At 41.9% G+C, this 23527-nt stretch overlaps 2 protein-coding genes and 1 long non-coding RNA gene across 4 annotated transcripts in view; 2 read left to right on the forward strand and 1 right to left on the reverse strand.

The window, feature by feature from the left end:
• UBAC2 (UBA domain containing 2) overlaps positions 1-23527 on the reverse strand; it is a 190932-nt gene that overhangs the window by 166556 nt on the left and 849 nt on the right. The window contains exons 2-5 of the mRNA XM_075590786.1: positions 22801-23045; positions 13831-13958; positions 12896-13015; positions 11226-11332 (exon numbers count right to left, since the gene is read on the reverse strand). Of these exons, the coding sequence (XP_075446901.1) occupies positions 11226-11332; positions 12896-13015; positions 13831-13958; positions 22801-22831 (386 nt within the window). The 5' untranslated portion in view covers positions 22832-23045. The remainder of the gene's footprint in view (positions 1-11225; positions 11333-12895; positions 13016-13830; positions 13959-22800; positions 23046-23527) is intronic.
• Positions 1392-12370, forward strand: GPR18 (G protein-coupled receptor 18). 2 transcript variants are annotated; one of them, XM_075590788.1, is made up of 2 exons: positions 1392-1607; positions 7794-12370. In XM_075590788.1, exon 2 carries the CDS (start codon positions 7823-7825, stop codon positions 8819-8821), a length of 999 nt encoding a protein of 332 aa, XP_075446903.1. In that variant the 5' UTR covers positions 1392-1607; positions 7794-7822; the 3' UTR covers positions 8822-12370. The 2 variants fall into 2 exon arrangements, with proteins under 2 accessions (XP_075446903.1, XP_075446902.1); XM_075590787.1 differs by lacking the exon at positions 1392-1607 and adding an exon at positions 4349-4764 and having other exon boundaries at positions 7794-12369.
• Positions 21915-23478, forward strand: LOC142489662 (uncharacterized). The gene is made up of 2 exons (XR_012799904.1): positions 21915-22155; positions 22805-23478. It is a non-coding gene; the product is annotated as an uncharacterized LOC142489662 (long non-coding RNA).

Below are 23527 nucleotides of genomic sequence, written 5' to 3' on the forward strand. Positions count from 1 at the left end.
TATCACTCTGTTCCAAGTATTCTAATCTATGTATGGGGATATACCTGCATGGCGAAACCAAGGAGCCCAAATCTCAGAGAATTGTGAGGTCGAGCCATTCCATGTTTTTTATCTAAATAAATCCCTCTGAATATTCATTCATCCCTTCGCTGTGCGGTTTGTCCCCTGCTGGGGAGTTGTTCATATACTGCATGCAGATACCAGGGAGCACGCCAAGCAGAGGATCCACTATGCTGTGTTTATTTGGCAACTACAAGCCACTATACCTTTACTTCATCCATTGAGAGAGATGACATCACGCAGCTTGGGCAGAGAGGTCTGAGGGTTCTGACGCTGAATACTTCTGGCTTTGACGCGGAGTTGTGAGAGCCGCTACAGAGCTGAGTTTAGCAACGCGGGAGGCGTGGACACCACACTCGACATCAACAGTGCCGTGAGAGATGTGCCAGTCGAGGATTACTCCCTGATGTAAGGCGTGCAACAATTATTTGCTATACCAGGCGCTCCCCCCCTCTCCAGCATCCCATTTGCCAAGTCGTGAGTACTATTACCCTTTGATGGGTGTTCTGTTACTATACAGCGGAACTGCTGCCTTATTTTCTTATCTGTGAGTGACTCTTGAGCACCGGTTTCCTAGAGCACAATATGCTCTGATATCTTTCTGGTGAGTGGGGAAAGGCTAAAGTGCCAGAGTACAGGGGGCACCCCACTGGGGCCCCTTTGTGACTGCCACACATGGTAGAGTCTGCCCAGCGGGTGGCAATGAGTTGGCTGGGGGAGATGCTGTACGTGGGCGCGTTTCCCCTTGGCCAATTCATATTTTCCACCCACCTGTTTTTTCAAGCCGGCTTGGCACGCCCCCTCCGCTGACATCAGCAGCCAGACGAGCCCCCGTTCTTATTGGCTGGTGGGAAAAAATTCCCACGCTCTGATTGGTCGCAGTCTCTCTTCCATGTTAGACATAGGACACCGAGGTCTATGTAGTGACTGCCCGATCAAAGAGCTCTCTCTCTCTCTCTCTCTCTCTCTCTCTCTCTCTCTCTCTCAGACTTATAGGCAATCTTGGGACTTGGTCCAGTGAAGCGCTGGCAGGCTTTTCCAAGGTGCTTTGCTCGCAACAACAGAGCACTAGGCATTGAGGTGCAAGAGAAGCGTAGCCTAGCTGAGGACAAGTTCTAAGGAACAATGTTACTTGCTCCAGGCTTAATCCAGTGACACGAAGCAGGCGCCCTGCACCTGTTTGAGGCTAGTTTTCACCATTAGCATGAGGTTTTGCAAAATCCGACCCGGGTTTTCTGAGTCCGGACCTGGATTTTGCTCTAGCTCGCCCTCTCTGGCAGGATCCTCCATTTTTTGCTCCTGGCAGCTTCCTTTAAAAGGACAGTCCTGTAAGCAGGAAGTTGCCCAGCAAAGTTTCAGTTCATGCCGAGTACATGCAACGTGCTTACCTTTTGTCTTCCTCGTTACCAGACCCGGCTTTGTACCTCGACCACCCGTCTCCCGCCTGCCTCGACCTCTGCATTCTCACCGACTACGTAACTCTGCTGCCAGCCCTGGCCTTCGGCTTACGACTCACTGCTCTATCAGGACTCTGTCCCTCGGCTCAGGTCGGTTCTTTCACCTTCCTACCTCAGCCCTGCGGGTCCGTTTCCTGCTTGAGACGAGTATCGTTACACCCAGTGTGTATTTCAACTGTATTTTGTATTTGTATGTACGCGGGTTTACCCAAATAAACCTCATTTTATTCCACTACCTTGTTTTTCCTAGTGAATGATCCCAGAAAGATATAACGGCGTTAAAAGTGCTGGTCTCCCGTGATTTTTTTGAGGGGGTTTTAGCGGTTAGGGTAAGGTGTTTTAGGGTAGAGGGTAGCATTAATATTAGGGGTTAAGATTAGGTGGTTTTAGGTTAAGGGCTATGGTTAGGGACTTACGTTGGAGACAAAGCGGCTGAGTGTACGTGCAGCAAGGTCACTTGTGGCCACATGCCAGCAGTCACTTGTGCACACATGCCAGCAGTCACTTGTGCACACATGCCAGCAGTCACTTGTGCACACATGCCAGCAGTCACTTGTGGACACATGCCAGCAGTCACTTGTGGACACATGCCAGCAGTCACTTGTGGCCACATGCCAGCAGTCACTTGTGCACACATGCCAGCAGTCACTTGTGGCCACATGCCAGCAGTCACTTGTGCACACATGCCAGCAGTCACTTGTGCACACATGCCAGCAGTCACTTGTGGCCACATGCCAGCAGTCACTTGTGGCCACATGCCAGCAGTCACTTGTGCACACATGCCAGCAGTCACTTGTGCACACATGCCAGCAGTCACTTGTGGCCACATGCCAGCAGTCACTTGTGGCCACATGCCAGCAGTCACTTGTGGACACATGCCAGCAGTCACTTGTGCACACATGCCAGCAGTCACTTGTGCACACATGCCAGCAGTCACTTGTGGCCACATGCCAGCAGTCACTTGTGCACACATGCCAGCAGTCACTTGTGCACACATGCCAGCAGTCACTTGTGCACACATGCCAGCAGTCACTTGTGCACACATGCCAGCAGTCACTTGTGGCCACATGCCAGCAGTCACTTGTGCACACATGCCAGCAGTCACTTGTGCACACATGCCAGCAGTCACTTGTGCACACATGCCAGCAGTCACTTGTGGCCACATGCCAGCAGTCACTTGTGCACACATGCCAGCAGTCACTTGTGCACACATGCCAGCAGTCACTTGTGCACACATGCCAGCAGTCACTTATGGACACATGCCAGCAGTCACTTGGGGCCACATGCCAGCAGTCACTTGGGGCCACATGCCAGCAGTCACTTGTGCACACATGCCAGCAGTCACTTGTGCACACATGCCAGCAGTCACTTGTGGCCACATGCCAGCAGTCACTTGTGCACACATGCCAGCAGTCACTTGTGCACACATGCCAGCAGTCACTTATGGACACATGCCAGCAGTCACTTGGGGCCACATGCCAGCAGTCACTTGTGCACACATGCCAGCAGTCACTTATGGACACATGCCAGCAGTCACTTGGGGCCACATGCCAGCAGTCACTTGGGGCCACATGCCAGCAGTCACTTGTGCACACATGGCAGCAGTCACTTGTGGACACATGCCAGCAGTCACTTGTGGCCACATGCCAGCAGTCACTTGTGCACACATGCCAGCAGTCACTTGTGCACACATGCCAGCAGTCACTTATGGACACATGCCAGCAGTCACTTGGGGCCACATGCCAGCAGTCACTTGGGGCCACATGCCAGCAGTCACTTGTGCACACATGGCAGCAGTCACTTGTGCACACATGGCAGCAGTCACTTGTGCACACATGCCAGCAGTCACTTGTGCACACATGCCAGCAGTCACTTGGGGCCACATGCCAGCAGTCACTTGGGGCCACATGCCAGCAGTCACTTGTGCACACATGGCAGCAGTCACTTGTGGACACATGCCAGCAGTCACTTGTGGACACATGCCAGCAGTCACTTGTGCACACATGCCAGCTGTCACTTGTGCACACATGCCAGCTGTCACTTGTGCACACATGCCAGCAGTCACTTGTAGCCACATGCCAGCAGTCACTTGTGCACACATGCCAGCTGTCACTTGTGCACACATGCCAGCTGTCACTTGTGGACACATGCCAGCAGTCACTTGTGCACACATGCCAGCAGTCACTTGTGCACACATGCCAGCTGTCACTTGTGCACACATGCCAGCTGTCACTTGTGGACACATGCCAGCAGTCACTTGTGCACACATGCCAGCTGTCACTTGTGCACACATGCCAGCTGTCACTTGTGCACACATGCCAGCAGTCACTTGTAGCCACATGCCAGCAGTCACTTGTAGCCACATGCCAGCAGTCACTTGTAGCCACATGCCAGCAGTCACTTGGTCGCAGCGAGACTATCAAATGTCCTACACCGTTCATAGCATATTGAAAGGGGAGAATTAAACCAAAACAGGCAACGAATCCCATCATTATGGAATCATCATCACGCAACCATAGTCTGAGAAAGGGCTACTATTATGGGCATGAAATGTATATGTTGCAGCAGCACGTTTTTTCAATGGACGTTGATGTATAGTTGGACTGTAGCTATACAGAGGTTGTGACAAGCACCATTCTTACTATGTGGTGCTATTCAATTAGACACTCCAGTGCTGGAAACTCCTTCCAGAACATTCTGCTGAACGAGACGTATGGTGTGTCCTGGCGCTGTTAGGTCTCTGCATAGCACAGCTAAATAAAAATGGGCCAAAATGTAAGGTTTTTTTTCTCTGTAAAAAAACGCTTAGCTTTGTTTTTCACTCAATGTTACAAGCTTGCAAACCGTCGGATTTCCTCATCAAAAACTCTTCCCCCCCCACCTCAAAGCAATAGCTCACAAAGAACTGATCCAATAGAAGTGCTTTAACATTGCAACATTTCTTTTGGGTTTTGTGAAACAGTCTCTCAGTTCAGTTCTGTTGATTTTTGCATCTTACAAATATGGGCAATTACTGAATCTAATTCCTGTGAATAAGCCTCCAGGGAGAACTCTTCTTCTTAACTCAGATGACACGGACTTCAGAATCAGTTACACGATGCTTTCACTTCCTGACTAGAGAACTGCTAAAACAAAACTATTAGTACACTAAAATATCTAGTCAGAAGGAGGAAGTTAAATCTTAAGCAGACTCAAGATCAAAAAAGGCTAAATACTTTGTGAAGAAACTTGAAAAGGCACTGAAAGGGTAAGTATATCTCAATATATTTTGAATAATGTATGCGTGGGATACATGCAAAATCAAAATGTTCATTATCATTTGTATAGATCAGAGATGATGCACTTTAGGTTTTAGAAACAAGCATATACGAAATCACCAAAAAAACATGACCTTTCTATAAATAGCTTTATTTGCTCCTAAAGTATGCAGTATATTCAGTAGGAAAAATAAAAATAAATCTTTAAAAATTCTGAGCAATATACAACGATAAACTTTAGAAACATGGTTTAATTAACTGCTTGCTGTACAAAATTAACATATGCTTTAAATGTATCTATTAGCTGTAGAGTTGTGTGAATTTGCCCAAATTCAGCTTACCTATGTTTTGCTCAAACTTTCAAAAAGGTTTGAAGATCTGCAACATGTTCACTACCGTAGCTAAAAAAGTTTAGGCAACAATTCCGAAATAAGCTAATTTCGCATTAGTCTTATTTCAAAGGAATCTCTCCACATGTCATATAGATGAGTGTATTGGGAGAAATACAAGTCAATGGGTACTCTACTAAATAGGACTGTCTCTCAATTGTTCACCAGGGGGGAAAAGAAATGCAACTTGGGCATAGTTCACAACCATTTCTACTGAGCTGTTTATTCTTTGCGTACAGTATGTGCAATGCAGGGTTCACAGATGAAAACTGTTCGTTTCCACCTCTAGATTAGATCATTTTAGAATTATGAAATGCCTGTAAAACATTTGTCAGTTTATAAAAATGGAATATTCATGACAGCATAAGAAATAGTGCTATCAATAATTAAAAAAAATAACATTATTGAATGAATTGCATACACTGCCTTGATTCTTGGTAAGTTAACTTTAGTCTTAAATGTATGTTTCTCATACTAATGGATTAAGTATCTCTGTATTCAATGATGTCACTGAAATCTTCTCTTATGAAGTACAGTACTTCTAAGATTTACTTTGTTCATTTATTTTGAAGAAAGATTTAACGCTGTTGAGTACTCATAATTACACACCAATAAACTCTTCTTGGAATGTAAATAGAAGTTTCCATTCTATTAAATATTCTTTTAATAAACACATCTGATGTACTTATATGGACATTTGGCATACACTTGTCTATTCAAATGGTAGGTTGTGGACACCGATTTAATAATAGATCTCCGCACAAACACTAGAGGGCAAGCAACACTTGGAAAAATTAGGAAATTGTCAAATTCCATCAATATAGAAGCAGTCAACTAAAAAGAAAAAAAATCTTCCTCCTCTGACCTTAATATAGCTTACAGAATGTGAATAAATATTCAACAACAAAGAAATTCTAATTAAATGTCAATTTAGTCTTGCAGCTGTAAATCGGGTTGAACTGCTATTCCCAGTTAGAATATCTTAAAATATGTGTCACATTCTCCATTAAAAATGTAAATTGGATAGGAAAATTCTTTTAAAAAGACAATTAAACATCTGTGGGGTTAACAAATCCAGTCAAGATGTTCAGGTCCATATTGACATCATATGTTGGGTGAGCTTTTTTTCTTACTCTACTTAAAGATTTTACTACAACTCGTCCACCAAAGGGTTGTAACGTGAATTATGACACTTCTATTTGTATACAATGACCACCATATTGCAAAACAAACTGCAGGATTCTTTATAGTTAAAAATGGTTTACAAAGCTGGTGTGACTGCCAATACAGCGACATATTGCACCATTACAATGCTATCAGCAAGATACCAGGAGCTTACAAGCTGGATTTCTGCTCATACAATTTTTAAAGTAGATCACGAATTAGTGTGATAGAAAAGTACTTGCATGCTAACAGAGAATATGGGAATATGGTTACACTGAAAAATTAGGCTGATAATGAAAGATTAGGAAAAAGTGACAGAACTCTTCACCAGACTCAGAAGATTGGAGGGTCCAATGTTGGAGATGACCTCGTGCAAAACTCCAGTCCTCAAGACCCACCAACAGATCTATAGACCTAAGTAGCCTTTGCTAATATCACCCATTTACTATCTGCCTTCACACTGTAGTTCTTGTTCAAGTGTCAGCTTTTTTTCATTGCACAAATGTTATGAGTTCCAGGGTTCTCCCATGTAAGTATATACTGTATGTATATTTAGTATATGCTTTCCTTTATTGATAGATGTTTACAAATTAAACCATTGGGTGCCTTTTTGTGTAATTAAGTAAGATGTGCACCGTACAACACAGGATATCATTTTATGTAAGGTTACAAGCATAGCCACAAACATAAAACAAATGTCACTGCTGCAGTGTTTGACTACAACTTTCCAAATGACTAACATGTTTTATTTTTATTTTTTTTTACTGCATTCTTAGCCCATGACAATACTTGCAGCTGCCAGTAACCATTAGTGTCAGTAAGTGTAGTAGAATCTCTTTATTGTCTCAAATCAATCTGCACAGTTGGGCTAAGTTGTTGCAATTGTCAAAATGTTTACTAGTCTGCTTAATATGATGTTCAAGACATAATAAATTAGATATTTGTCACAGTATGGCTTCAAAGTATACGGTAAGTATTTGAAATAATAATCCTTGAGTATGAATTGCCAAATCCTTGAAGCCTCATATCTGACTGATTGATTAAATCATTCATGAAACTATTTATAAAATGCACTCATGGATATGTTGGAATCACAGAAAATAACATTCATAGATACACACACTTGTACCCGTCATGTCGACTCAAGTTTAATGCAATGGTAAATTCTATTGTACTTCTTATCACTTTCCTGTTGAAACCTCATATCTGAGAAAGTTTCCCTTAATAAAAATACAAAAACCCAAACAAAAGAAAAACATATTACAAGCATACTGTATATACACAACATAAACTGTGATTTTCCTTTACTCTATGTAAATGTACTACATAATATTGGTCAATTTGCCAGTTTAATATAGACGTACCCCAAACTCCTATATAGCCAACCCACACACTTTGATGTCACGCCTAATTCCTAATTAATTAGTGTTATTAGTATCGCTCATGTCTGTTTCCTTATTCTTCAGGTAGATGTTTTTCTTGAGGACTGAAGATAATGGAAGATGTCAATCACAATCTAAGTCAACTGCACTTGCTCTTTAATCGGCAATCTCCCGAATACAGGATTGCTGCCCTTGTTTATTACAGCTTTGTATTTCCCATTGGGCTTTTGGTTAACCTCACAGCCCTCTGGGTTTTCAGCTGCACCACTAAGAAAAGAACAACTGTCATTGTGTACATGATGAATGTGGCGCTACTGGATTTAATGTTTCTACTTTTTGTTCCTTTCCGTGTGATCTATTATGCAAAACAACACTGGCCCTTTGGAGATGTCTTCTGCCGGATTCTTGGTGCTCTCACTGTATTTTACCCTAGCGTTACACTGTGGCTCCTCGCTTTTATAAGTGCTGATCGGTACATGGCCATCGTGCAACCCAAGCAAATCAAGCAGCTGAAGAACATTTCCAAAGCAATGGCAGCATGTTTTGGAATCTGGGTAATGACCGTAGTGAGCACAACTCCCTTGCTCTTCGTCTATGAGGACCCGGACAAAGAATTTAATTATACCACTTGTTTTAAAAGTTTTGACATCATCCACTTTAAAAGGAACACTGTCTTAAACTTAGCTCGCTTGATTTTCTTTTTCTTGGTCCCACTATTAATCATGATAGGCTGTTACGCCATCATTATTTACAGTCTTGTCAGCGGCAAAGCTTCTAGGTTGAAGTCAAAAGCAAAGAAGAAGTCCATACAGATAATTGTTACTTTAATTGTGCAAGTGTTGGTTTGCTTTGTGCCATTCCATGTTTGTTTTGTGTTTCTTATGACCCAAGATGGACCGGATCACTACATCTTATGGGGAACTTTGTCTACTTTCCTAATGAATCTCAGCACTTGCCTTGATGTTATCCTCTACTACATTGTCTCCAAGCAATTTCAAGCTAGAGTGATTAGTGTCATCCTTTATCGCAACTACCTACGAAGTGTGAGGAGGAAGAGTGCCCGAACTGGCAGTATTCGGTCTGTGAGCAATATTAACAGTGAAATTATGTGACGTTTCTGGATTGTTTTTTCCCCCAAAAATGAATCTGATGTTTTTGTGAGTTATTAATTTACTGGATGAATGTCGACTGTAAAATATGTTAGTGACTTGTTAAGGGAGAAGAAAAGAACAACCCCAATCATATTTTGCCTTGAAGTTTCAATATTTTAAACTGAGACCGTGATTTAACATGAAGTTAGTGGCGCCTGCCTCTACAGTAGGTCTCCTGAAACTCAGAACTCTCTGCTTTACTTCTCACTTAAAGGGATATCCAAATAGCTAGTGCCTCTCTTATTGAGATACTAATTAGGAACCCCAATAACTGATATTAAGAGGGTAACATTCAGGTGCAAGTTGGACCTTCAGATCTGAATGTGCAATAAGAGTCACTGAGATCTATAAACACTTGAAGTGGCCAGTAAGAAGAGCATGTAGCACAACTGTGTGCGTTCATTAGTACTGTCTGATGGGCATTGTACAATGTAAGAACCACCTTTTGGAAAATATGTATGTAAATGTTCATTTATAGGAATTATAATTAATTATATTATAATTTTTGTGGCTCCTTTCAGAAATAATTTTTTAAGAAAAAAAAGTAAAAGGCACATGTATTTTCAAACCATTCTGCCGAAAATCGATATCACTTATTTCCCCTGTTCAACCGATATTGCTCATAAAGCTGCCCCAAGTGGAAATTCAAGTACATTCTAGGGTACTCCAGATTTTTACGTTTGAAAAAACACCAGTTTTTGTTTTCCTGTGCAGAGCATACAGTACATGCTAACACAACGAGAACTGAACATCCCAAAATGAGCCAGAAAGGTTTCAGTAGACATGGGGTTCTTAACCTGTGGTCCACCCTGGGGGGTCCATATAGCAGGTCCAGGGGGTCCTTGTGTCAAAAAAAACATTTTTAGAACTGCCTAAAACGGAACCTGGAAAAAGTAATTAAAAACTCAGATATATTTAAGTTCTGCAGGCCACTATTAGCAACCACAAAGACCTCATATTTCTGTCACTCACTGTATCCTATCCTGAGTTCATATTATTTTCGCTAATTTTTATGTAAATATATTGTTTGATTGTGTGGGGGTCCATAGGTAAATACTTGAGGATCTAGGGGTCGGTAGGTTCAAAAAGGTTAAGAACCACAGCATTAGACTGTCAGGAGAGAACACCTGTCCTAATACAGACATCTAATAAATCCGATTGGAATACATAAAGGAAGTTTGAAATTAGCACACCTTCAAGGTGAGCCTTTCTTGCTCCTCGCTCGATAGCTTGCGGGGTTTGATGTAGATGAAGAAACTTCTTACAAATCTTTTTTTAAAGTATCTTTTACATATGTCCCAAGGAAATCCGATCATTTTAGCAATTTCCAATTATTATATGAATTTCCCATTTACTAAGAACAAAAATTAATCTTATCAGGATATGATTCAAGTGAACATCTGGATCAACCTCAAACTTGCTAAAATTACATTGACCAAATGTATTTTTTTTTTTTTAAATTAAAACACAGACAATATAATATCATAAGTAGAATTCTTCAATCCTCTGATGAAAAATATTGGTTTTAGGCGATTGGCACCGTCACATTTTAATGAACAACCTCCTTTAACTCTAACGTTCATGAAAAACCATGCAGATCATATTGCTCCAAGTCAGGGGCGCGCAAATTTTTTTTTGCTGCGCCCCCCCTGCTCCTCTTCGTTCTGAGCCCCCCCCCCTTCTTACCTCGCACGGCGTCACATGACCCGCAGCGTCATTTGATGCGTGTGACGTCACATGACCGTGCGGCGTTATTTCACGCCGCGTTGCCATGGACACGAGTGATGCCGGCAGAGTCCAGGTAAGTTTTAGAGTTGCAGGAGCCTCACGCGATCCCCCGGCATTTCATTTAAATGCCTCAGAGAAGAGCGCGGGGCCTCTGCAACCGCCCGCACCCACCCAGACAAATCCTGCACCCCCTACTTTGCGGACCGCAGCTCTAAGTTGTACGGTTTCATAACAATCCTTTTCTCTGCATACAAAACAAATCTATTGCAAAATAATTGCATTTTCTGGATACAGATATTGAAGCCTCCAACAACTATCACACTACGGCCCAGATTCACTAAACCCTGTTAGGCTACTTATTGGGACGTTAACCTCTGTTAACATTATGTTAATAGTAACGCTGCATTTACTACAGATCAGAACGGAATGATAAGCCATGTTTTCTCCTATAAAAGCCTAGCATTAACTAAGCGACAGCTAGTCATAGAGATAAAAATGATATCCAAATGAGGCATTTTCACATCATCCATTAATCAGCAAAGAAAAAGGCAAATTGTTAATAATAGTTTTCGAATTACCCAAGCTTAGAGTTTTGTGATTAACATTTCTGGACTGCTTAGAGAATAAAGTTACTTACAATCCAGAAGGCAAGGTGCTGACCGTTACACCACACACAAATTGTACTGCTTCAACAAGGAGAAAATCAAACATCGCTGAGAGTATCCAGGCCCCCAACAAAAAGGACTGGAATAAAAAGAAACAGAAGAGGGCTGTTCAAAGTCTTTCCACTGAAGGGGTTAATCACACACACACAATTTCACAATCTGTAACCATATAGCTGTGAGAACCCCCAGAATTTCCCTCCTCGTAACACACACACACACACACACACACACACGTATTTGTTGCGGCTAAAAGAGAAATGACATGTAGAACACTCTACCATAACAGAGATATAGCTTGGACAACACATGCAAGATGTCAGGCTTGAAACTGTATGGGATTTATTGTTATGTTGTTCGCAAAAAAACTAAATTGCTCACAGCACATGAAGTGGGCAAGATTCAACTTGGATTACAAGCTCTATGGGGCAGGGATTTCCTTTTCTATGGTCTGATTTTGTTTGTTGCACTGTTCCCTGTATTGTATCTTCAGTAAAGCGCTGTGGACGCAATATAAATAAATACATTCATCAAGCCGCAGTGTGGGGCATCTCTCCCCAATCTGGGTTAACAACCGTTCAAATCAGTGGCAGATAGCTCCGGGCCATAGTGTGATACCCCGCGTCGGACCTTGGCGAGTCCCAGGGTATATCAGGCAACAAGCAAGTTCATAATTAATACCGAGAAGGGAAATCCATGCCTATCCATGGGGTTAGGTGATAAAAGGTGGCATAGTGGAACAGCAGATAACGTCATTATGTTTTGAGTCTCCGTTACCTTAACAAATTAAGTGATGCTTTTAAATGAAATATCGACATTTTTATTGGGACCACTGGACATATACTGCTGCTTTAAAATAGGTTGCTTAGGAAAACAATTTTGTAAAGGGAGCAATTTCTGGGCCCATGTGCCTGTATATATACACAACACTGATCTGCACTCCCATACTGTAAATTACTTTTTTTGTGTAATGTTACTTGTTTTCCAATCAAGGTTTACAAATGTACAATCTAGGATGATTGCCACACTCTATACTGTATGCATTTTAATAATTATAGTTTATTAAATGGTTATATTTCTATACAAATATATAATGCAACTATAGTTCTTTTTAAAATGATAAATAGTACAGATCCTACATCTGCTAAAATTGTGGTTATCAGGAAAACAAGACTATGCATTAAAGCATCAATTCAAGCTGGCCAGTTGTTTCTCAATATTTTTCTACATACTGTAGGATTGAAGCAGTGGGTCTCCGGAGCTGAACCCCATTCATTTCAGCCCCAGGGACCCCTTACTTCCGGTGATATAGACCTCCGTAGGGGGTGCCACTCCAACATGGCTACCAGGGTTCACATAATAGCCGCTTTTCAAAGCTCCCGTACCCTGCGAGCCAATCGGAAGCCGTGAAGTCATCCGGTGAGGCTTCCTATTGGCCATGTGGTGCAGGAGCTTTAAACTTGAAGGCGATACCGGCACCCCCTACGGAGGTAAGTATCTCTAGAAGCAGTGGTCCCGAAGCTGAGAATAATGGCGTTCAGCTCCAGAGACCCCCTGCTTCAATCCGATGTAAAAACTAGGGGGAAAAAACTGCTTGGATTGCTCCCTTAAGATAAACTGCCAAGAGTATGCTCATATGACTTACTGTAAATTTTCGACTGCCATATCTTCTTTCCAATGTTCTAAAATTATATATAAGTAGACTGCTACAAAAAGTGTCTTTCAGATCCAGACAAATGATTCTCCCAGATATTAGTCTCCATATCTAAAATACAAAATGTCAAGTTTCAAATTATTTTTTGAGGTACAGAATAACATTGGCAGTCCAAAAACATTTAAAAATAATAATAATGATTGCCCTGGCTTCCCCATGCCATTCTGTTGCCATGCGTCAATATCAAATCCTACTGTCATTTTCTATTTATTTTTTTTAAAAGACAGCCGTTATCGTTTTCTAATAACTAATTAATAGCTCAGACCCAGATTACTACAAAATTAGAATCTTCACTGCTTTTGTTAATCAGTTAAGTTGTCAAGGTCCCTAACATAATCGTTCTATTAACTTACGGCTCTAGCATGTTATTTATTGAAGTCCTTTTGCAGTTGCGCTTTTGCCAGGGAAATATTAACGCCTAATTTCCACATTCATGTTGTTAAATTATCAGCCACTCACACAGAGAATATTTTACATGGAGAATTGCTTTCACTGTTATCGGAGGCTATGTAAACTCCCCCGACGAGTCACATTATTTAATTGGAAATCTGGTTATGTGCCTGCGTCTGTATAACGAGTAAGAAATATGTGACGGATTGTTCTATGTAATAATTCAGTGCTATGTGTCCTCTAAAGTAAAGTATATGTGCAATGGGTGAGTGGTGTGAGCTTGTGCAATGGATACAAGGCATGTGCCTCTGATCAGTATGTGCTATGCATTTCAGGGATGCGCCGGTGATATAATCTGTGCTATGTTTCTATTTATGTCTTGTCAGATTCATTCGTTGGCAGTCATACTGTATACTTTCTGGACTACAAATCATCATTGGATTGGGAAGCATGGATACAAGAGTTGTGTGACTCACATCAAATTCCTCTTTTATTGCTTGCAAGTTATATACAAAATGCTTCTGATGATGTTGGAAAAGGAGTGCCAAAAAAATGGAAAGGGCACTTGGGACAAGCAAGAGGCCTTTGGACAATGGAGCTTTATCTGCAGAAGAGAAATATGAAATGTTACTTTCCTCAGAATCAAATCAGAAAACTTTCAGCACTACCTGTTGAACTCACCCCACATATCTGTACTAAAAACTGTGTTTCATGTCCACTCTAACACAATCTGGATATGTAAACCTCACAAGAAATTCCAGATGCCGAGCAATGTATATTGCTTTGTTGGTTGCAACAATGCTGTTATTGCCCATATGTTAAGTTCAGATGATTCTAAGTTAAGCTCATAAAGCAACAAACATAGCTGATAATGTGTGTTAACAGTAGGCCTGCCATTGGAAGCCTAAAGATACAGTATACTCTAGAACAAACAAGCCATTTTACTGACTTCCAAAAAAACCCACGCAAGCTCACTTAGAAAATGTGACGATGACCACCTACCAAGAAAGTCACACGAATAACAGCAGCTGCAGCTACTGACAGTGTTTAAAATGTCACACAGTCCTCTTACAGCAGACTTTCACTTTCACTCACCCCCTAAGAGAACACCGTGCAGCAAAGAAATGCCTCCATTGTAACAAGATCAAATGCTTGATCCTTCCAGTAATTACTGGACTCTGTCCTGCATGCCTATGCTCAGCACAACACTTAAGATTGGGTGTCTTAATAGATCGCTACTGGGAACTGCTCTTCTGTTGGTTGTTATCATGGCATGTAATGAGATGACATTTTTGCCTGTTGTCGCACGGTATTGCAGTAAATCGGGCAAAAAACCGCATGCTATTGAGATTTAAAGCCGCGTGATTTGATAGCATCGAGAATACCTACCGAATAAAGCAAAAACGGCATACATGTCGCGTCAAATTGCCTAACATTTTCGGTTGATTTTGCTTTGACAATATTGGAGTTTAAGGAATAGCCCCCAAATAATATTAATGTCATATTACTGACCAATGTTTTGATCCAAGCAGGGATGTTCATCAGAGTAACGTACCGCTCAGATTAAAGCACCATTTATTCACCAATATGTCATTAACACATTTTACTCTCTAGCAGAGCGCAGCTTATTTGATTTAATTATGTTTTTCTGAAATATTACTAAGTTTCACTCGTAAAATAAAGTGTGTGGCCCCTGAGCTTGAACTAAACCAAATTATTATGAAACATAGGAATTGATTTGATTTAAATAATAGGCAATTGATGAATCTTCTGCACTATACTGGGCTTAAGAAACACTTGCCTTGGACACCGGATACGGGAAAAAAATAACCTATATACTATAGCAATCTATGGATGGTGCAGTCCTTCCTCGGTTACACGGATCCCTTTAAAGTGCCACTAATATAAATCTAGCAATTTAAAAAAAGGGAGGTTAAACGCACACACTATAGATGAAAAAAAAGGTCTTACTTAGGCCATTTATTATTATTAATAAGATACCAAGTACACAATGTGTCAGGGGTCCACACAACCCTTTCCACTTGTTAAATACTGGCGTTGGTGCACAAATTATAATACTCATAATAATGTGACTAAGGATCATGCATGATATGAATATTATTTTTCAAGTTGACTTATACAATAATGAAATTTGATGTGAGATGGTGCTCAAGCCCCATATGTGCTCTGAAAAACTTTTTAAGACTGCAAGTCATTTAATGTCCAGCTTGCCTTGAATTATCCATAATATAAAATCCATATATCTGTATGCTAGGGAGGAATAAGTGCCTAATTGTATCCCTCGGGTATCCACAGATTGCAATGCAAGAAGCAGGCTCCCTTTCGCATATATACAATGGTAATTAGTGAGAGGGGCAACTGTTATAAAGGGTAATTCCCATTACCGGTTGTTCACCCTCTCAGCAGTCCGACAAATCCACAGTGTGCAGCATTAGTTGTAGATACGAATCCAAAGAGCAGCTGTGTAAAAACGGAGCACAACCAGAACTGGTAGAAAAATAACGATCAAAAGGGCAACTCCCACAAAAAAGAATTTATTAGTTCACATGGATGCTGCCAAGTAAAAAAAACGCACCTACACTTTTCGTGCTCAAGCACTTTATCAAGGTGTCAGCATCCATGTGAGCTAATAAATTCTTCTTTTTTATGGGTTGGGTTTTCTGGTTGTGCTCCGTTTTTACACAGTTGCTTTTTGACTTATAGGCCGCCAACAGGGGGGAAAGCTGGGACAGTTGTCCCGGGCCCGATGTCCGCAGGGGGCTCAGCCGGCAGGCGCTGCAAGTTGGGCCCAACCTCTCGCCTGGCCTGGCTGCCGCTGCTCTCACGGCCTGGTCCCAACTCTCCCCAGCTGCAGGCCTCCTCACTCTGTCCCACGCCGGGCCCTGTGACGTCAACGTGCGCCAGGCCTCCCTCATGCCGGCGTGCACCAGAAGCTGAGGCCCAGCTTACATCCAGCGGGCTGACATCAGAGAGGCCAGTCGTGCGCCTGCGTTGGAAGCTCGGCATGGGACAGAGTGAGGAAGAGGCCTGCAGCTGAGGGAGAGACTGGAACCGACCATGAGAGGACCGTCTCTAGGCCTGGCCAGAGGTCGGGCGTACTTGCAGCGCCGGCCGCTGGGTCCCCCGCAGACATGTATATAATGAATAATAAGGTAGAATGCTGCAATCTGTAAAATGTGATATATGTATTTATTAGTGGAATAAACTGATATTTGTTTTACTCTACTCCCTTCGCCATCAGCAGAACTGAAAATACAATGATGAAAACAAAGGGGTTAAACATAGTTGCATTATCACACTTCCATAAATGAAACCACAGCACATGCACAATGACCAATCCCTAAATCTGACTGCAACTTCTCAGCCTTTATAAAAACATTTCGCTTTGTGAAAAGTCTGACTTTGCTTGCAAATGCTGCCTAAAATGTATTTTTACCGAAGAAGCTAAAAAGGTAAGTAATGGCATTACTAACTGTGACGGTGAAGAGGTAACCAGGCTCACTAATAAAGGTTAAGCCCGTTTGGTTACCTCTGATCCATGTGTTGGTGTTCAGGAGTGTCAGCTCTTGGACCCAACTGTTATAAAAGCATTACCTGTAATTATGCACCAATAAAGAATTTTTGTCTTTTTACCTTTCCAGGAATGTGGTATGAATTTCAGGGGTGGAGGGGGTGCGAAGAAAGTGTTGTCAGAATGTGTGTATCTCGTCAAGGGCTAGAGTTGCTGGTTCCCCTAAAAATGTACCCAGGAATCAGGTCGGATTCCTGGATGCATGTAGACAAAGTGTTTCGGTAATATCTCCCCTTGAAAACACATGCGCGACTCACCACTAGAGTTCCCTGCTTCAGCACAGCCCAGAAAGGTAAATGGTGCAAAGGGATGAAAAGTATCCCTGTAACTATAAGGGGTCCCAAGGTTAGGGGGGATACCCAGTTACTGCACAGGTAACCCAGAACATGCCTAGAGGTTCTGGGGGTACTACAATCATCTATAAGGTTGTGAGGGGGCTTGTAAAGTCCAGTCCTAAGTCTATTTTATAGTGTGTGTGGAATATGGCTAGTAAGAAATAAAGTGCAGTTTTTTAATTCTATTCCCTATACAAGCAAAAAAAATTAGGATATTTTTAAAGTGTATATTTTATTAAATTGTGTGTTTTAAAACCTATATGCTTGTGCACAGAAATGAGCTGGGACTTTCAGGACCAAGGTTCTGACAGGCCACTGGGGATACCAATTGGTGCCAGTAAGTGTGGCAGGACATCTGGAGATGAAAGCCCCAGAGTATGCCTGAGGTGTCAAGACCATTTGGACAGGAGGGAAGGACTCAAGTATCCACATCCTGGGATCAATGGACGCTCTTTGCATTTCCATTTGCCCCACCAGACTTAGGGGAGCCAACAATGGATTAGCTGGGGGAAAAGATCCTGCTGGTGGGAACATTTCCCATTGGCTGATTCATATTTGCCACCCACCCGTTTATTCAAGCTAGCTCAACACGCCCCCCTGCCTTTGACATCATCAGCCCTGCTCTGAGTGGCTGCGGAGACATTTCTCACGCTTTGGATTGGGCTGTAGCATTTTTTTAATGAAAGTCAGAAGTATTGGAAAAAATAACCTACGTCCATCAGATAGTTAATTCTCCAATCCTCTAAGATTCTCAGATTCTATGTTACCAGTTTCAAGTCTCCAGCAAGAAAGGGCTGCTTCAGCAAAAGCTGCCTGGAATATTTTCTGTCCTGTTTTTACAACTGTTAACAGGGTTAGGATTCCCTGCACCTAGTGGAGTCTAGGTTGTTACCCCAATACCCAAGTAAGTGTCTCTTTTTGCTGTAGCTTGTGTATCATTGGGTGTATGCTTTTTTTCTTGTGAATAAATTTACAATTTATTTCATTAACTTGTTTTGCTCAATGCATGATCCTGGTAAAAAGGTGTAAATTGCCTGGTTTACCGTGACACTGACATACACTGCTCACTGCCTAACAACCACTTTTGCTATCAATAACAAGCTGACATTAAAATACATTTTGCCACTTCCTGTCTCAAGTCATTGTTCATGTGTGTGGAAAAAAAAACAAAAAAACTATTAAAACCCACTGAAATCTGTATCTGATGTGTGCGACACCAGAAGGCATGATAGAAATGTACAGTTCACATTCACAAGCTCCTGCCTTTTAATGTTTAATGTTGAAACGCTGGTCTGTAGCAGAAACAGAGAAAGTTGCTCAAACTGTTGAAGTGCAAATTTCCATCTGCAGTCTCTAACGTGATGAACTTTAGGTTAAAAGCCACAATACCACGGTGACCAAATAATTTTCCAAACCGCTATTCAAACAACCTTTACACAGTTAAGAAATAAGCTCTCTCATTTACTGATGTTGGGTGTTTCATTTAGCGCCTAGGATCACCGTTACTTCCCTTTAACTTGTTTTCTTATCTCTTGGTAATAAAAGAGATTTGTAGTGGTGTCATTTTCCTTTTACGTTTATTTTAATAACAAAGCTCCATAACTGCTGATTGCATATTAAAGTACTGCCTCGCTTTTTCCTCTGTATCTCAGTTAACAAGTGAAAAAAATGACAATCAACATCCTGCACTTAAGTAGTGGGCATGTGACATACAGTAGGTATCCTGACACCAATGCTAACCTGGTTTTCTAAATTGTTAACGAGGCCTCAGATCCACAAAAGGGTGCTAAGCTATAGCACAGCTTTACTCCCATGCATATGAATTGGAGTAAAGGCGTGCTAAAGTCTATCACCCATTAGTGGATCTGGGCCATAGAACCCTATTGCTGAACAGGGTAAGGAATGGAGGAAATTCAGTTATTTAATGTTTGCAGGTAGTAGCCAGATTTGTAGTACTGTACTTCGATATGGAAAATAGCTGAAGCGCTCAAATGCAGGTATATCTCAAAATGATGGGTCTTTTGCCACATTAAAGTGCCCTTTTAATTATTTTTTTGTTCTGGTTTCTTCCTGCTCCGTTTGTGCTGGTGCGCTTTTTGGTCTCCCTTTTCCCTGTAGTACTGTACTTCCCCTGAAAGGGCCATTAAACAAATGAAATTGAAGTAGCCGTGTTAGTCCAGTTGCGACAGTGTAAATGAGTACTTCAGTATTAGGCGAGATCTTTTTTATTTGGACTAACAATTGATATTGTAGGGCATGCTTGCCAGAGCTCTGCACTCTTCCTCAGGTCTCGTCATGTATTGCATGATCGGAATGTGAAAGCCTGTCTTAGGATATCAATTTGTTATTCCAAACAACAACAAAAAAAGATATCACCCAATACTGATGCGCCTAGATCAACATATCAAGTCTAACAACAATATACAGTCAAAACTGATTTCAGCATTTAAAAAATGTCATAGCTTGACTTCAATTTCCAAAAACTAAAACAGGGAGCAAATTCTTAAAAAACAAACAAAATAGAAAATAAAATGAAGATCAACAATTCTTTTGGTATTACATATTCTTTTGATCCCGTTCTTGTGATTATTTTGGTAACGACTATTTTAAGACAAATGCCCCTTACTTCTCATTAATCGTTTTGCCCTGCAAAGCTACTGAAAAAGGAGACATGGATCGGCCACTAACAAATGGAAACTCCCACTGACTTAAATGGGCGTGCTTAAATGCCTGATCAGCACCAACGCACTTCCATAACCCCCTGGGTGAGCCGGGACTGAACTACTGCACAATCTCATGATGGCTTTGTTAGGCTGCCAATACTGCCAATCAAAGCTGCAGTTCAGTCAATATCCTGCACGTGTGTATTTTTTTAATAAATCAGTTCTGTGGTAAGAAAAAATACTTTTAGCATTTTCTGTTTTAAAAAAAACAACTTTTAAAGACCAATTTTCTTGTATTCTATTTTAACAGCCACTTGCTAAGGCACAGCCCCTTCATGTCCTGTCACAAGCCCTGGCACACCCCTTTGTCAGCCCTGCCCTCCCTCTAGCACATGTCAGTGCAGGATAGCTCATGAATATTCATGAGCTTCCACTGATAGACAAGCAGAATATAAACAGATCCCTTCACTAATTATGTCACCAAATTTCGACCTATCAATACATGGAGAACGAATTGAGCTGCAGCTATACAGTTCTTTAGGTAATTAGAGATTGCACACATAAAACTATTGAAGTAAAAAAATAAATTAAAAAAAAAAAAAAAAAAGTCTGAACTGCAGCTTCAAGAAGTGATGGAGAATTTCAAGCTTTCTGGTTACCATAATGGTGTAATACAGAAAATCAGTAAAGCAGGCAGTGTATATTGAAATGTATTTCTTCCAAAAATTTTCCATCCCATACATGGACCTTTACCAAGGCTGACATGTCCATGGAATACATTACTATACAGTATATACGAGGCCAGCGGTGCGCATACTGGGGGGCAGGAGAATTTGTAAGGGGGGGGGCGGTTACAGATGCCCCGCGCTCTTCCTCACGAAATTTAAATTAAATGCCGGGGGAGGCGTGAGGCCTCTGTAACTCACTTACCTGCTCTCTGTGGGTCTTTGGCGATGAGTCGCCATGGCAAAGCGCGTCAAATGACGTGACGGGTCACGTGCTGTCACATGACCTGTGACATCATTTGACACCGAATCATTGGGAGAGGGGGGCGCAAATGTTGTGGCTGCCGGGCATGGGGGGGGGGGGCAGCTCAAGAATTTTGCGCTCCCTTGTACTAGAGTACCATCTTTATTACTTCCCTCCATTTCACCAGTTCCAGCTGTGACTAAATACCTCAGCACAACTGAGCATAACTGGTTATCTGGTGTGCTTCTCTTATCTTGAAACATGGTATAAAGGGGAGGAAAGGATGCAGGAAAAGAAATGATGAAAGCGATACTCGTTCTGTTTCACACTGTGCAGTGAGTGCTTAGGCAGGCTGGAGGGAACCCCCAGAAAGGCCACCGGTAATACCATTTTTAAGAATCCTGCCAAACACAAATTTCAGAAGACATTTAAGTCATTTTTAAGGTGAAGATGTGGGCACATAATTTCGGAGAACCACCTTTGTCAGTTATCTGCGCAGATATCGTGATAGATGATGTGAATCGTATCTATTCACATGATGAAAGGGTTTCTATGAAACGTTGTGCTTGACTAGTCTGAAGTTTTAGTATTGTGACATACAATAATAAAATAAGATTGTGCAGTTACATGTTGTGATGTCACAGTGCAACTATAATAACACAATAGTTTACTCGGGACAGCATTATATGATGAGATAGATAATTCCATTATCTGGCACTGGCACTGAAAAGAAGTCAGCCCATAAAGTTGAAGAACCACAAGTTACAAGCAGTAATATGCTGTAATTGAGAGAAAAGTGTTTAATTGAACACATGTATAGCCTGGGTCCCCCTGGTCCCCTGTTTTTCCCCTTACCTTTCCAAAAGGAGTATAGCACAGCAGGGGAACTACAAGTTTCAGCAGGCTCAGGGGCTGCAGGACGCGTTGCCAGGCAACCAATAGGGCTGAGAGATGTATGGCAGTTAGAATTCTGACAGTTGGGATTCTGACAGTTAAGGAGTTGTAAGCAGGATAGCAAGGGGATAGGTAATGTCCAGGGAGAAGTGCTCCACTGGACTAGGTCAGAACATCCCCATATGTCCCAGCTAAACCCTATCACTAATAGCGTGTGTGCTGTAGGGATTCTAAGGTGGGACCCTCCAACCGGATACAACCCCACGCGTTGGCAGGTCTTCGGTGGACAGACTGATTGGTTGTTTGTTAGTACCCAGCGGCACACCGGGTGCTGGAGCGCCCAGGCAGGTATATCTACAAGTGCACCAACTATACACGAGGGCAGCGCTGTCACACACAGGGTGGGATTGGCTATTGTGGCCTGGACACTGGTGCTCCTGCACCCAATTACTGTGGTGGATATTCCACGAGTCGGTGTGTATATATATATAAAATTGTTATATGTTATGTCGTATTGTTCCTGTTATAAATTACTGTCCAGTAAATACTGTTACATATACCTTTGTGTGCAATTACTGATTGTATTGTCTTGGGAGGAGCTATCCCAGTGTGTGAGGATCCTTCCCAGGTGGAGGCGCTGTTAGAATATTAAATACACACACCCCAGGCTCCCAGTGGCGGAGGATCAGGCCTCCTATTTGCCACTCAGGTAATAACAGCACACATGGTCACCCTAGACACAGTGGGGAGAAAGGGGGCTACACATGATACTGCAATAACACAAGGGGTAAATTTAGAAATGACCGGTGGTCGGACACATTTAGTATTGCTTGAATTGTTCTGTTACATGACTGCTTTGGCAGTGATTTTATTATTGTTCTGTAACACCGTTTTGTGTTGTTGTAGCAGGCAGTGTCAGATTGCAATATGTTAGCATGATAGGAAGCCATGTGCTGACATAATCAATATGTGCTTTGTGTCCTTATTACTCACACAGCCCGCTGGAGCCAGTACTTGCAATCATGATGTATCTTTCCCCTGCCCAATGCAGGGGTCATGACATGCGGTGATGAACAGGGTCTCTCTGTGCCAGACAAGGCAAAATGCAGATGCAGGCAGCATACGACAGGGGAGCCCGTGTAACTGACGTACTTCAACCAGTCACTGTTCTCTGCTGAAACTCTGTACCAGACTGCAATGATTTACTGCACAGCATCTTTATTGGATGGGATCTGAAGCTGCAAGATATAGAAAGGAATTAACAACACATTTGCTAAAAAAAAATGTCACACAAAAGGATTCTATAAGAGGGGTGTAACAGGGGGTTACACGGACAGCATTTTGATGTTGCAGATAGTACTCAGTTCTCACAGTCTTGTTTGTAATTTTGGGAACCATGAACAATGGGGACAGTTTGAAATTAACATCTCCCGTAATTGTGCAAAGAAACACCAATTAAAATAGATATGTATTGCTATCTATATTTAGGGTTGCTCACAGGATCTATATGAACAGGACAGATTGAGACAATGCTTTTTAAAGTATTCAGTGACTGTAACATATTCTATGTACAGTGCTGCTTGCAGCGCACTATATTGTCATTGTGAAGCGCTTTGTGTACCATTGGGAGAGAAAAAAACACTATATGAAATAAAGCTATTATTATTATTATGCAATTTGTAGGCATTTTTTTTCTACTGAGGAGAGAACCTCAAAACTT

Source organism: Ascaphus truei, chromosome 3, assembly GCF_040206685.1.
Source record: "Ascaphus truei isolate aAscTru1 chromosome 3, aAscTru1.hap1, whole genome shotgun sequence".
NCBI classification, from domain to species: Eukaryota; Metazoa; Chordata; class Amphibia; order Anura; family Ascaphidae; genus Ascaphus; species Ascaphus truei.

What these genes read in the sequence shown, in the direction of transcription:
- GPR18 (XM_075590788.1), top strand. Translation starts at nt 7,823, where the DNA reads ATGGAAGATGTCAATCACAATCTAAGTCAACTGCACTTGCTCTTTAAT.